Source organism: Solanum verrucosum, unplaced genomic scaffold, assembly GCF_900185275.1.
Source record: "Solanum verrucosum unplaced genomic scaffold, falcon-dt-bn FXZP01000278.1, whole genome shotgun sequence".
Lineage (NCBI taxonomy): Eukaryota > Viridiplantae > Streptophyta > Magnoliopsida > Solanales > Solanaceae > Solanum > Solanum verrucosum.
Window position 1 is genome coordinate 2,963,949 of NW_026020332.1, and position 15,704 is coordinate 2,979,652.

At 33.2% G+C, this 15,704-nt stretch overlaps 1 protein-coding gene across 10 annotated transcripts; it reads left to right on the forward strand.

The window, feature by feature from the left end:
* Window positions 1-5,012: 5,012 nt before the first annotated feature.
* On the forward strand, window positions 5,013-15,020 carry LOC125836251 (probable choline kinase 2). Of its 10 annotated transcripts, XM_049515424.1 has the most exons (10): window positions 5,096-5,260; window positions 7,213-7,294; window positions 9,583-9,958; window positions 12,708-12,829; window positions 12,934-13,129; window positions 13,637-13,754; window positions 13,880-13,927; window positions 14,120-14,220; window positions 14,471-14,579; window positions 14,676-14,769. In XM_049515424.1, exons 1-9 carry the CDS (start codon window positions 5,233-5,235, stop codon window positions 14,576-14,578), a joined length of 1,179 nt encoding a protein of 392 aa, XP_049371381.1. In that variant the 5' UTR covers window positions 5,096-5,232; the 3' UTR covers window position 14,579; window positions 14,676-14,769. The 10 variants fall into 10 exon arrangements, with proteins under 10 accessions (XP_049371382.1, XP_049371379.1, XP_049371373.1 ...); XM_049515422.1 differs by lacking the exon at window positions 7,213-7,294 and having other exon boundaries at window positions 5,031-5,260; XM_049515423.1 differs by lacking the exon at window positions 5,096-5,260 and having other exon boundaries at window positions 7,138-7,294; window positions 14,676-15,020.
* Window positions 15,021-15,704: the final 684 nt, after the last annotated feature.

Consider the following 15,704-nt stretch of genomic DNA (forward strand, 5'->3'; position numbering starts at 1 on the left):
GTTATGGACTGAGGGAGTATCAATTTGGACCTTAAAAATCAAATGGAAATGCTATAAGGTACACCTTTTCCAGTAACTCCAGGTTCATCTCTCACATCTCACCTCTCACCTCTCACCCTCTTAATTTCTCTCATTTCTCATTATACCTCTCATCTCTTATATCTCTCAACATGCAAGTGTACGCGGTTGCGCAAGTAATATAGTGGCTCTTAAAAGAATCAGATTATCGAACCTAGGACTTGTCAATTAACTATTTTTACTAAATTATACTGGTCTAATTATTTATTTAAGAGTGTCAAAAATAAAGAATGCATGAATAAAATAATAAGATTACTTACAATGGTTGGAAAATTCTAGGGCTGCAACATGCATTGGACTTCATGTATCGTATCTCAGGCAATGAACTAATTTCAGTTATGAAGTTACTGATATACAGGGTTGTATGAGTTGGGTCTCTCGACCTCTAGTCGCCCACTCCAATTAGTTGTTCCTACTATATCGTTGAGCGGGCATAGACATGCCTACTAGCGAGCATTTATATTTCATTCTATTTTGTAACCAAGCAAGTTGTTCGTCCGAGCGTCACTCCTGAACACACATCAACTCAATGGATGATTGAGCTTTCTATATTCTTTGGTTTATCTACCCTCTCCTCTCTCGATTTTAAGAATAGACAATAGATTTATTTTTATGGTGATAAAGCATGAAATACTAAAACAAGAATATAAAAGTAACTTATAATGATAACCAAGAATTAATTCAAAACCTTCAATATTCAACAATCAATCCGTACACAACAAGGGCGTTTAACCACTAATCTCTAAGAAAAGAAAGAAGAAAAAACGAACCCTAAAAAGTATTGACAACTTTATAATTTGATGCCCTATGATTGATATCCTCCAAAATATTTATTTCTATGGACTATTAGAAAAACCTAAATAAAATAACCAAGTCCAAAACAAATTAGAAATCTATATATATTAATAAAGCTGAAAATGAATCCGCTGATGTGGCATGCCTCATTGGCCTCTATTACTATTTATTTATTTTCTCATAATTTTGAATTTTTTTTCTTATTTTCTTTCTTCAAACCTTTAAAAAAATGAATTATTTCTTTCATTATTATTTATATTTATTACATTATAAATTATAATGGGTCATTAAAGTGGTTAAAATTAAATTGAAATAATGGGTCATTAAGTTGCAATATGCCCTTTCGATTGCATAACAGTCTTTAAGTTTTTCACTATTTAACGTATGTTTAATCTATTGCATCTATAAATCAAAGAATTAATTGTTCTTCTTGAGTAGATATCTTGATATGAGTAGTTCATGAGACAATATGGAGACTTTGAAGATAACACGGTAAAAACTAAAAGAAAAGAAAGTAATCTGTGTTTATTTCCTCAAAAATTATACATGAAAGTACATTCAGGGGCCAAATCTTTACTTTTTTTTCCCTAATTTCTTTTCGAAATTGTAATTCTTCTTACTTTTTCTCAATTTGATGCAATCTTTTTTAAAAAAATAAAATTACCCAGTATAGCTGGGTTCTGTTGTATTTATGAGATACAAAAAAAAAGAGGGGGGCTGAAGCCTTACCTCCATGACAACACCACAGTGAGCTAGTCACCTCAGGAGCTAGAAGATCATAATCTCATAGGAGGATATAAATCTTCTGACAGATTCAAATATATACAAATCAACTAACAAAAAAATAGCCTTATCAAATTTTGTTCTAATACAAGGCATTTGACACTTATCCAAAAAGTATGCACCTTTAGCCATTTCGGTAAGTGGCCTGAAAGATGTTAGAATCATCATTTGGTTCAGTCTAGCAGCCCTTTTCGCTAAAAAGTCTGCAAGTTGATTGCTTTCTCTAAAACAGTGAGTCACTTGGGCATTCAATTGATCCACAATCTCAACGATATTATCGATGATTTGCCTGAGTTTGAGATTGTTATTGCTCTTGTTGTTCACCATATTTACAATGATCATGGAATCTAGCTCAAGAGTGAAATTAGTTAAGCCTTGTTGGCTACACCATTTTCCACCAAACTCAGCTGCCAATGCTTCTGCCAATTTGATGCAATCATAATTATGTTTATGACTTTTTAGTTTTGTAGTTTCATATTATGCTTGAAAATTTGTATTCCACTAACTTTTTGTTTGCTATCAGTATATATGTATGGTAGAAGGTTGTGTAAATATGTTATTTTATTTATTTTTAATTATTTAGTTTTAGTAGAATAGTCACTCATTTGGCAGCTAATTAAATTAAATTATCTATTATTTTTTCGTATTTGATGAACTTTCTTTAGAAAATTAAAAGAATTGTGAAAATTAAAACCATCTTCTGTTTTTTTTTCTTTGTATAATTTATTCATCTATTGTTATGAGTTTTATTCAGTTATGGTATACTTAGAAAGGATGATTAAAGAAATAATATAGTTATGTCTATCTAATTTATGTAGTGTTGAATGTATTCCTCCATATTTAAAAATATTATTAGGTATTTTATATTGTAGAGTTAAAGATGAAGATATTATAAAATTTTGTAAAAATGATTACATTAATTTTTTAAGTTGTTATGTTTTTTTATGTTTATTATATTCATGTTTTTAATTTGATTTGAAGTATAATATGAAAACTATTGAATGGTGATCGGCTTGTGAGAGTGTATTTTTTCTTTTATTTTTTAATGAATAAGACCATAGGAATAATATTACATTATTTTATTTTTTCATATGTTCTCTCTATGATTTCTCTTTATTTTGTATATTATATAATAAATAAATATGCCAATTAACCATTCATTCATATTATTTAATGTAAAATTTAATGGTCTTTATATTTATCACTCCCATAACTTTTTATCCTCATAATCCCTAAAATAATTAACAGTCATATTCATGACAAAATTTGATATTTGATATTATAGTGTTATAAATTGAGATAACCTAAGACATAGTAAAAATATCACATTATTGCCTTTTTAAGTTATGTTTCTGGTGCTTATTATATTCATGTTTTTGGCTGATTTGAAGTACAAAAGGAAGGCTATTTGTATGGTGAACAACTTGTGGGGGTACGTCGTCACGTCGAAATTAAATCGAATAATTATGTATTAATTTCATATTTTTTTTGTTTGTTTTTTAATGATTAAGGTCATAAGAATGATGTAGTATTATTTATTTATTTCGTACGTTCTCTTGATGATTTATTTTTATTTTATATTTTATATGAATATTTTATTATCGTATATTTGATATCTTATCGTCTTTTATAGCCGCGCAAAACGCGGACAAATTCACTAGTTCAAAATAAAAAGGAATCCAATTTTTGCTTGAACTGTGCCGCATCAATTCTTTATCTGTTGCCGCCTTCAATTGTGCCACGTGGCAATCCTCGGCAATTCACAATATGCAATTCTTATATATGATATACTAGTAAAATTATTCACGCTTCGCACGGGAATTTAATATCATAAAATTTATAAAATAATACTTAAAATCTATCATTCATTAAAACTAAAACATTATATTGTCTTACATACAAGATTACGTAGTAACAAATATTAATAATGTAAAGGAAAATGAAAAATATTACATCTTATCATTTATCGTTAATAATATAAGCATAAATTAATGGTTATTAAAATACATACCGGCATCTGTAACATAAGCAATGGTGTCAGTTAGCCACTCAACAAGAGCAAATACACAAATATTTAATTGTGAAAAAGAAGAGGAGGTTCAGAATTTTCGTTGTGTTAAAATAAGAGGAAATTCCTCTATTTATAGACAACAAAGGGTAGTATGAACAAATGTTTATTGTGCCTTATCGGAAATGTTACAACTATTTGGAAAAGTTGCAACCATTCGGAAAGGTCACAACCTTTCATAAAAGTCGCAACTCTTCATAAAAGTCTCAACTCTTCATAAAAGTCGCAACTCTTCATTAAAGTCGTAACTTTTCATAAAAGTCACAATTTTTCATAAAAGTCGCAACTCTTCATAAAAGGGGAAGGCTAGTTTTGAAAATAAATAAATTAAAAGGGAATTCTGATTTGTGGTGGCGCCACGTAGGCTGGCCTAAGGTTCTCTTTTATATATATTTGGAAATAAATAAATTAAAAGGGAATCCTGGTTTGTGATGGCGCCACGTAGGCGGACCTAAGGTTCTCTTTTATATATATATATGATTACTAGTAAAATTAGCGCGGGAATTCAATAATATTATATGAAAATAAATTTTAATACATTTATAATAATATTCACAATTTTCACTACTCGTTATTTTTATGATTACATATTTTTTTACTAAAAAATTACATGATATAAATATAGTTTTTATTTATGTATATATTATACATTGAATTTATTTGACTAATTCTTATGTTATTTATATATTTATTTCTCTTAATTGTTCACTCCGTTACAATTTTGTAATTAAAAAGTCTTTTAATCACTTGAAAAATTGTATAAAATATATGCGCTTAAATAAAGTGACACCAACAATAAAATATTTTTTACTTCAACAAACTCAAGATGATTTTTTTTTTCTTAAAGCTAAATAAGATGGATGTTTTATATTAAAAAACACACAGTATAATTACGAGAATGTACACACAAATATATTTAAGCTAAATAAGATGAAATTTTTAATTTTAAAAGTAAATAACTAAAGTTTGTAAAGAAAGTATAAAAAAACTAAATAAAATGAAAAGAATTTTTATAAGCAAACAACTCCTTCTCAAAAATTATGTCACGCATATTATTTGTACATGACAAATCAACAATCAATAAAAAAATAATCTCATTATAACTAATCACATAACTTATCCTAACATAACGGGATATAAACGAAGGATCGACCAATATTTCTGGACAAAAATGTCTTCCTGTTCAAACAAATAGTTATTCAAGTACTTTACTTAAATTACAACCAAACGATAGTTTGCTCTGAAATACAGAGCTAAAATAATTGGCTATTTTGTTTGCTCAGACGAACTATCGACGAAGGAAAATTAGGAAATTCCGAATTTATCCTCCAGAAGAATGGCTAATTACTCCAAGTCTCATATTTGCCAGTGCTTGAGCTGGCTGTCGACGGCTCGCCGGAGCTCAACGTTGATGATAATCGGAGAGAGGAGGAAGACCGGCATGAAATTTGTCGGGGGAGATTTGGGCCTGGCCCATGGGCTAATTCAGTTGGGCCTTTCGCCCGGTGATGTCGTCGCCATTTCTGCTCTTAACAGGTACAGCAAATGTACAACTTTCATTGCATTAGGTGCTTGTATTGAAGAACCTTTATTTATGATTAATTCACTTAACATAAAGTTTATATAATTTATGAGCTCAAAAATTAAATTTTTTACTTTTAGTGATATATTTTCTATAGAAATTAAGTTAGGCAAGTTACGACGTTAGTCGTGTTATATTGTGATACGAAAATATAAATTTATGTGGAGTGAGCGAAAGTTATTTGTTATTTTAAGTGTGAGAGACATTTTGACCATCTATTTTTTTACTTAAAGTATTGAAAGGAAAAAAATAATATCTTTTAAGGCATAACTTGTGCGGTCTAAAACTAAAATTTTGACTCGTACGGATAGGATTGTTCAAAATCGAAAATAAATTAATAACCCCGAACTAAATAAAACTTATTAATTTAGCGATTTCGGTAATAATTTTATTTTTTATATTGGATTATTTGCTCTAAACGATTTGAGGTTTTTTTTTTAACGGGTTAACCACTCAATAGTAAGTCAATAAATTATACGGAAAAGGGTCAAAATTATCCCTGAACTATGCGAAATAGACCACTTATACCCTCCATTACATTTTGGGATCAAAAATACCCCCGCAGTTATCCCAAGAGACCACAAATACCCTTAAGAGTTAACACTCAAATTTTTTAGTGACGTGGCAAGCCACATGGGACTAATCCCTCCACCTAAGCATTGCCAACTAAGATTCACTACAAAAGAACTTGACTTTTAGTGGCGACAAAGTCGCCACAAAATCCCAAAATATTGCCACTAAAGGTTATGAGTGATTTTTAGTGGCGACTAAGGCTCCAACAACCATTCGCTAGTAAAACCTATTTTTTCAACAAAAAAATATGATAATTAATTTTCGATTGCGACCTAATTTTCTAAAATAAATAACTTGCAATATCCATATTAAAAACATCCAATATTATTACGAAAAATAATCAAAATTACTTCTCGATTCAAATCTCCTACTATATATATATATATATATATATATATATATATATAATGCATCATTGTACATTTTATACATTTACATATGACATAAAAATAAAACATATAGTGTCTTCAAACTCCTACTTAATCGATATCATATTTGGTTTTTTAAAAACAATGGAGAAAAAAACACAAAATTAGAATTTAATGTTAAAAACTTTTAGTGACGATTTTCTGGGCTTTTGTGGTGACTGTTGTTGTCGCTAAAGGTCTAGTTCTTTTGTAGTGAATCCTAGTTGACAACGCTTAGGTGGAAGGATTAGTCCCACGTGGCTTGCCACGTCAACAAAAATTTTGGGTGTTAACTCTTGAGGGTATTTGTGGTCTCTTAGGATAACAGCAGGGGCATTTTTTATCCCAAAATGTAACGAAGGGTATAAATGGTCTATTTCATATAGTTCGAGGGCAATTTTGACCCTTTTCCGTAAATTATATTTATACCATTCACATTTAGTTTCATACTTTAACATGAATAGCCGAGTAGATTTATCGTTTACTTTTTTCTAATAGGTATGTATAAATTATACATTAGGTTATACAACACACACATATATATATAATAATTTTAATCATGTATAAATGGTGTAATCTTTCGCCTAATCAGCCCTACCTCAGTCTGCTCCTACTCTTATGTACTTAAACAATGGCAATAATGGAGATTAACCAACATATTACGTAATTATAATGACTAAAGATGACGATATGCTTTGGAAAAAGACAATTAATATTGAAAAAATTGTTTTCTAATAATATGGCCGGTGGAAAAGCAACATAGGCAGCCACTCTGTAGTTTCTTTGAAAAAATTAAACTTAGATAATACTGTTTTTTTTCTATATAAGGCTATTATTTAGTGAACAATCACATATACTATAGTTCTAATTTATATCCCAAAGTGAAAGAATTATGATGATGATGCAAGATGTTTGGAATCAGTTAGGTCCAGCCATTGCAACAATCATGTTTGCCTGGACCATGTACCAGAACTATTTCCCTCATGAACTTCGTGGCCATCTTCGAAGGTATACCGATAAACTTGTGAGCTATATCTATCCTTATATACATATTACATTTCATGAATATGAAACTGATGGTTGGTTTGAGCGTAGTAAAGCTTACGTAGCTATCGAAAGGTATTTAAGTAAGAACTCCAGTATACAAGCTAAGCGTCTAAAAGCCAGTGTAGTGAAAGATGGTCAATCTCTTGTGCTATCGATGGATGATCATGAGGAGGTAACAGATGATTATGAAGGGGCGAAGGTTTGGTGGATATCTAGCCTAAAAGAAGCTAATAGACCGACAATTGCTTTGTACGCGAAGGAGGATGAGAATAGGTATTTCAAGCTTAAGTTTCATAGGAAAAATCGTGATCTCATAACCATTTCATACTTAAAATATGTGTTGGATGAAGGGAAGGCGATTTCTGTTAGAGAAAGGCAGAGGAAATTGTACACGAATAATAAGGGATCGGATGGTGGATTTGGTGGTTATAACAGGAGAATGTGGAGTCAAGTAGTGTTTGAACATCCGTCAACATTTGATACTTTAGCTATGGAGCCAAACAAGAAACAAGAGATTAAGGATGATCTCGAAACATTTTCTAAGTCAAAAGACTACTATGCTAAGATTGGTAAGGCGTGGAAGCGTGGTTATCTTCTTTATGGTCCTCCAGGAACAGGTAAGTCTAGCATGATTGCTGCTATGGCTAACTTTTTGCAATATGATGTCTATGATCTTGAATTGACAGCCGTTAAGGACAACACGGAGCTGAGAAAGTTATTGATAGATACTACTAGTAAGTCTATCATTGTGATTGAAGACATTGACTGCTCCCTCGATCTTACTGGCCAAAGGAAGCCGAAGAAGGAGAAGGAGAAGGACGAGAAAGTTGAGAAAGACCCCATCAAGGAGGAGTTGAAAAAAGCAGGAGAGGAGAAAAAGCAAAGTGAGGTAACTTTATCTGGGCTTTTGAACTTTATTGATGGTTTGTGGTCAGCTATTGGTGGCGAAAGGCTTATTGTTTTCACAACCAATTTTGTCGAAAAGCTTGATCCTGCTTTAATTCGAAGGGGGAGAATGGACAAACACATTGAGCTATCATACTGTTGTTTTGAGTCCTTCAAGGTGCTTGCAAATAATTATCTAGACGTTACGTCTCATGATGATTACTTTCCTGAGATTCGTCGTTTATTAGGGGAAACTAATATAACTCCTGCTGACGTTGCTGAGAGTTTGATGCCCAAGTCTTCTAAGGAAAATGCAAGCACTTGCTTGGAGAGGTTAATTAAAGCTATTGAAACTGCAAAAGTGGAAGCAAAATTGAAGGCTGAGGAAGAAAAGGCCAAGGCCGAGAAGGAGAAGGAGAAGGAAGAGAACGAGAACGAAAAGAAAAAGAAAGATGCTGCTGCTGCTGAAGAAGCGAAAAGTGCTGATGATGTGAACGAAAATGGGGCGTCGATGGAGACTACTAGTGTCAAGGAAAAACCAGAGAGTGATGGTGCTAAGGAAAATGGCAAGTCTGAGATAGTAAAGGACTAATGGTGATGTTAGTACAGGGTTAGTAAAGTTTGATCATGGAAATATTTGATTAATTAGGTGTTGCCCATAGAACCAGGATTCAGTTATTTTGAATAATTTTGTTGTTGAGCATTGTTGAATTTGTTATTCAAGAGATAGTATGATGATGTAAGAAGTGGTCGTATCTTATCTTTTTGTGTAACAAAATATTTACATCTTAGTAATTTGGTGATATATATCAATTTTCCTTTTTTTGAAGTTCATTTCACAAGCAACAACTTCTACATCAGTTTGTGTGCACAAGCATTGCACATGTATGTGAGTCGTGTTATAATAATACATTGTTCATTGAGAGAAGGATTCATCATCAACAAGGAAGGTATAAATCTATATTTAAATTCTTCACAGAAAAAAAAAATGATTTTTTAACTTATTTTTTCATGTTCAATTAGTAAGAAAGAAAATATTATTTTAAAAATATTTACTAACATCACACGACCTTAATCTGACACCAATCCGTAATTTAGTCAAGTTTTTAGTCGAGAATTTGGTTCTATGTTGATTCAAAGTCGAGTCGAGAGTTGGGTCATAATTTAGGATCGGGTCCGGGTCTCGAGTTGGGCATTAGATTCCGAATTAGATTGGGGCTAGAGTCAAGTCTCGAATAAAAAATGAAAAATATTGTGGGGTAACTTTTACGAAACACTCCTTATAGGTGCCACGCAATAAATAAGACCAGCACATTCCTAGCACCTCTCATTTGGAAACAAACATAACTTCAAACATTTCGCAGGCATTTGATTGAATGTGATACCATGGAAAATTCAAAATCAGTGAACAAGGAGGACGTGATCCCTGAAGAAGCGAAGGTGAAATTGAAGAAATTGGCATCAGAATGGGACGATATAGTGGATCCGAATGCATTAGATGTGTTCAGATTGAAGGGCGCGATGACGAACGAGGTGTATCAAATCAAATGGCCCAGTAGGAACCCGGAACAACAGCGATCTAGGAAGGTGTTGGTGAGGATCTATGGGAAAGGCGTGGATGTGTTCTTTGATCGGCAGAATGAAATTAAGATTTTCGAGTTTATGTCTAAGCAAGGCCAAGGACCTCGCTTACTTGGTCGATTTCAGAGTGGTCGTATTGAGGAATTCATTCGAGCTCGGGTCAGTTTTTGCTTTTTCTTTCCGTAAATCATTTTTTTTTTTTGGAGCTGAAGTTTATAAATGGACTTTATACAATTTTCGTTATCTGCATGGATGTGTAAATATGCATTTTAGCTGAAGTTCTCGTTTGATTTTCATTAGTTTAACCTCCCAACTACAAACGGTTCTAGGTAATTCTATCCACCAAGTCTAGGACACATAGGAAGAAATCACTAGTGTTTTTGGCACATCTGACTAATTCCACGGGTACATGCCACCTCCCAACTACAGGTGATTCTAGGTAACTCTGATCACCAAGTATAGGATAGATACGAAGAAATCATTAGTGGTTTTGGCACATTTGACTAATTCCACGAGGTACATGCTACCTCCCAAGTCCCAACTACAGATGGTTCTAGGTAACTCTATCCACCAAGTCTAGGACAGATAAGAAGAGATCACTAGTGTTTTCATCTCTGTTGGAATTCGAACCTGAGACCTCATGGTCCTCAAATCACTGCATTGACCAATAGGCCCCACACCCTTGGGTTCTAACATGGATAATTTTAGGATGGATGGAGTATGTGATGGTGATCATCATCATCCTTGTGAATATTTTTTTCTTTTTTTACTGCCTGCTGTTGCTATTGTTTCTGTTATTGTTATGACTGCTACAAGAATGGCGTATGGTGCTTTTAAGCTGATACTTTGTGATTAAGTAGTGATTTTTCTGGCATGCAATGGTGGGTACAATTTGATAATATGGTATACGGTATAATCCTCAATGTTGTATATGTGCTTTTGTTTTCATGCTGTTACTCCACTTTCCGGTTAAAAACAAAGAACCCATTTTGGATGTAAATGTAAGGTCTAATGCCCAAAAATAGACCTTAGTATGATTTGATTATGTTTGACATATGTTCTTGCTTGATGACTCTATGAGACGGAGGGGCAGCGTATTACCTTTGGCGGTTTGGCCTATCAGTGTGATGTTTAGTTGTTAACTTTGTTACTCAATTGCAATCATAGTTATTTGAGGCACAAGATTTTTAGGTTTTAGTTAGAGTTTAATACTCCCTGTATCTAAAAAATTTAGAAGTATCTAATTCGGCCATCATTTTCTTCTCCATTCCTCTAATTCGTAATGTTAAATGCTAACAATTCACATGTAAATGAGGGAGAATTTAGGTTAAGTTTCACTGGTACTCTATATTTATCCTTCCCTTCTAGTGCTGTGTAATTTTTTCCTGTTGTTTATATACATCTGCGTACATAAACATTTGTGCAATAGAAAATTTAATAGAATTTCTCTCTTGGTATTTAGAATTTCAAAATTTTGACAAGATTCTGATAGTTTTCATTGATCTGAAAGTATCTTTCTCTAGGAAGATGCTTTGCTAGATCCTGATAGTCTCATCTAGGATCCAGAAGAATAGTTTCCTAGATGGTCAGCGTAATCAACTGGTTAATTTCATAAATTTCTGCAGTATGCTTACCTTGATCCGAATTTGAAGCAAGTTTCTTAAATGATAAGTTTTCTGGGTCTTCACAGGTGATTTTATTTCAATACCACCTCTTCACAAAGACTACACAAATTTCCTTTCCCTTTACTGAAAGGAATGTATACCCGTTTGCTGTTTCTGCATAATATTTCGAAAGAATGATTGGGTTGGTAAAAATTTAGATCAAGTAATAGCTGCCAATGCATAATTAGCCATTGTTATTCATATAATTCTTGTTTGGTATAAGCTGAACTAATAGGTCTAATCAAACATAATAATCTCGACTTTCTTGCCCATTATCCTAAAAAACCGGCAGAGGGGTTTCCTAATGTATCTCCCCCACTACTGGTTACTGCTGTCTCCATGTTTCATGTCCATCAATAAGCTTATTAGCATAGGATAAAGAAGAAATTAAAGGTGAAATATTACTGCTGTGATGAACTGAAAGACAGGTAAGAATTTCGAAGGAAGAAATTCGAAACAGATGAACAATTTGGGACACATAAAAAGTATTTCTGTTGAGATGAAGGATGTATATGTGAAGTGGGCCAAGGGCAGCCTTTTCAGGTCACAACCAAGTGACCTTATGCTGCCTGGGGAAAGAGCTACAGGGTTTGAGGATACCAGAAGAGGGGTTGAGTAAATGCTGAATGATATGAGAAGCGATCCAGATTAACACTTAAATGCCTAATATCCACTTATATGTTACTATCATGATTAGGTTAGTGCTTATTAAACTAAGAACTCCAAGTTTTCTGTTAGCTTATCCACCTCTCCTTAGAAAAAACAAATAATTTAGGGTTTTGAGCCCTATCCTAGTGGTTTCTTATATAATGCATTCAAGTTAACCCACTATTTGGGTTTGTTTATTGTTGAAGTTTTGATTTGCCACCTCTGGATAATCTTGATGTGACTGGCTGGCTTAGATGCTTAAAGACTTATGTTTCATGTTAGTTCATAGTGATACTTTGACAAAAGCATCTGGCCTCCCTTTGTTAAACCTAATTATTATGAAGCCAAGCAGATTCAGGTTCTTCAGAGCTTATTGTCATATTGCAGTTTCTTTGTAAGTGCTCCTGGGGTCTTCAAAGTTTGCCTGATTCCTCTAGGATTGCCTAATTTCCCTAGGTTTATCTCATGCTTTATTGACACTATTCTTAACTTACCTGTGATCTATTATTATCTGTGATGCTCTTGTAATTACTGATACTTCAGGAGAATGGGGACATTCATTAAATGTAATGCAATATCCATGATTGGTATTTCAGACATTATCAGCTCCTGATCTGCGCGATCCAGAGATATCTTCCTTGATAGCTGCCAAAATGAGAGAGTTTCATGTGCTTGATATGCCTGGTCCTAAGACTGTCATCCTTTGGGATAGACTGCAGTATGCTCTTCTTTTTACTGTATATATGATGAATAAAAACTGCTAAATTATGTTTATCTTATACCAAAACGTCTAAATAACCTTTTGCTCTCGTAATGCTCTAGAAATTGGCTTAATGTGGCCAAAGGTCTGGCTTCTACTGAAGAAGCTAAGGACTTTCGGTTGGACCTTCTAAAAGACGAGATTGTATTGTTGGAAAGGAATCTTGCTGGCAATCATCTAAGCACGGGATGCTGCCACAACGACTTGCAGTATGGGAACATAATGATGGATGAAGAGACGAGATCAATAACCTTTATTGTAAGTACTAAGTTTTTTATTCATAGATCTGTTCAGATGAAAAGTTAAGAGGACAAATACAATTTACTAAATGAGATGCATATCTCACTAGATTTTAGCTATAGCAGTGTTTGCATGTATGATGATTACATCTAAATCTAATTTGGGCTTCCATGATCAATAACTAGGCAGTGCTTTATCCTGACATGTTTGCTGCAGGATGTAGGTGGGTCCTGGTTCAAAAACTTCTTCAAGCTCTTACTTATTTAGGAGCTGCACTTTTGTTTCTCTCCTTTGTATTTTGTTTCAGTTATTGATCATCCACTTGGTAAGGAACAAAAGGATACGATAAATATTTGAAAAACCTAAACATTTCAAGAAAAATTGAAGGCCTTGTCTTTTCAATGATAAAGTTCTGTTTCTTGCTGGGTTGGACATTGTCTAATTTCTGCAAATAATTCGTGCTGTTCATACAGTTATTATTTGGACTTAATTTCTGGTATTTTCTTTAATCTTTCCTATTAACAGGACTATGAATATGCTGGTTACAACCATGTTGCATTTGATATAGCAAATCATTTTTGTGAAATGGTTGCTGACTACCATACAGAAACACCTCATATTATGGACTTCAGAAAATATCCTGGTGAGTCACTGGTAAATCATCTTAAGCAAATCTGTTTTGTTGATCTGATTCCCTGAAATGGCACGAGCAAGTACTTTCTGGATATTTATGTTACATCTAATTAAACCCCTTACAACATGTGGCAGATCTGGAGGAGCGCAAAAGATTTTTGAGTACATATCTTTTTAGTTCAGGTAGATGAAAACTTGCATCTTCTATCATTTATCATATGTGGAACCATTCATATTTCATGATGGTGCTTTCTTAAGCTCATATCTGTATACCAAGAGTAGTAACAACTATATACATTTAGTTAATCTCAAGATTTCGATCAGTATTTATCTTTTATTCATTACGAATCTCAGATGTGTTAATCTGGTAAACAGGTCGCTCTCCCAGTGAACAGGAACTGGAGAAATTAGTTCAAGAAGTGGAGAAATATACTCTTGCCAGTCATCTTTTTTGGGGTCTATGGGGAATAATATCGGTACTTCTCCTGACCTTATCTATTCTGTCAGGATAAAAGTAGTTATGAGTTGTGTACACAAAAGAACAGTCAATAGAGAAAACTTTATATTGGAAGTCTGTCAACAATTAATAGATTATATGGTTTGCCGCAGTTTGTGCCCAAGGCATAACAGATTTGGCTCTTTTCTACCTATTTGCCTTCGACAACAATGTTGTTATTCGGCTGCATAGGCTTTTCTTAACATCCTTCATGTCCTCCTGTTTTTCAGCATCATGTCAATAAGATAGACTTCGATTACTTGGGGTATGCTAGGCAGAGGTTCCAGCCATATTGGTCAAAGAAATCTGAGCTATTGGGATCATCAGATTCCAAGTAAGGTACTTCAATTATTTTGTTCAATTCCTTTTCCTTAAACGAGTCTATTTGAAGTTTTGAATTTGAGGTTTCTTAAATTGAGTACTTTGGTCTTGCAGGTTAATATGAAAGCAATGACTTCTTGATCCATTTGTTGATTTACAGAGAGTAGTAGTTGTTATCCCTTGGGGTTTTGCTTGAAGAAATACTTTTTTTTTTTTAGCTTCCGAAAATCGAGTCTTGATGGAATTTTTCTGGTGATGAAGTTTTTCAGCTAAGTCTAGGATTAGATCATCAAGTGCATTAGCATTTCTGTCAATTTTGCTTCCTTTTCTTGTGTAAATCTCTACAGAGGTGCTGGGTTTATTTTGGTTTTGTTTTTTCCTGAAATAATGCATATGCAAGTCTATTTGTTTATTTGAAAGATTATACAGTGAAGTAAATAAAGATCTAATGGTTGTTTCTTGGATGAAATTTGTTACAGATAGTAACTAATTGGAGACTTAACGTTGCACAGTAACTTTTAGTCAATTCAAACATTATATTCCCTTTTTTATCTTTTCTGGAAATATTATATTTTACATCAGCAAATTGTGATCAAAATTAACTATATAGATCCTTGAAACTCTGAGTATTTGACTGGGTAGGGTCAGAAAGACCGAGATTGATCTCAGTTTGGGGTAAGTCGAGTTTCATTTTTTTTATAACCGAGAAACTCGCCTGTGACCCGCCGCCCTTTGGTCCAATCACAGCCTTGTAAACTCGATGAATAATGGATCAGCCCCTCTACTCTTCTCCACTTAAATACCGGACTTTGCTTTGCATGATGTGGGGTCTAAACTTGCAACCTAAGTCACAAATCCTCCACCTTTTGTCACTCGAGCTAGGCCTTGGGCATGGAGTAATGTTTATGTATTGAATGACGATTAAACCAAAAATAATAAATACGTCTCAGTCTCAAATAAGATGAAATCAGTTATCATGACACTGGGAGTACCAACATTGGGTCTTTTTTAGTACGAAACTATAGCAGAAAAAGAAAAGGAAACATTTCTAACAACATAACAACTTATTTCAGGATATTGAGATTTTTTCTTAGAACTTTTTTTTTTCTCTCTAAACTCTAACTTTAAACGTTTTTTTTCTAG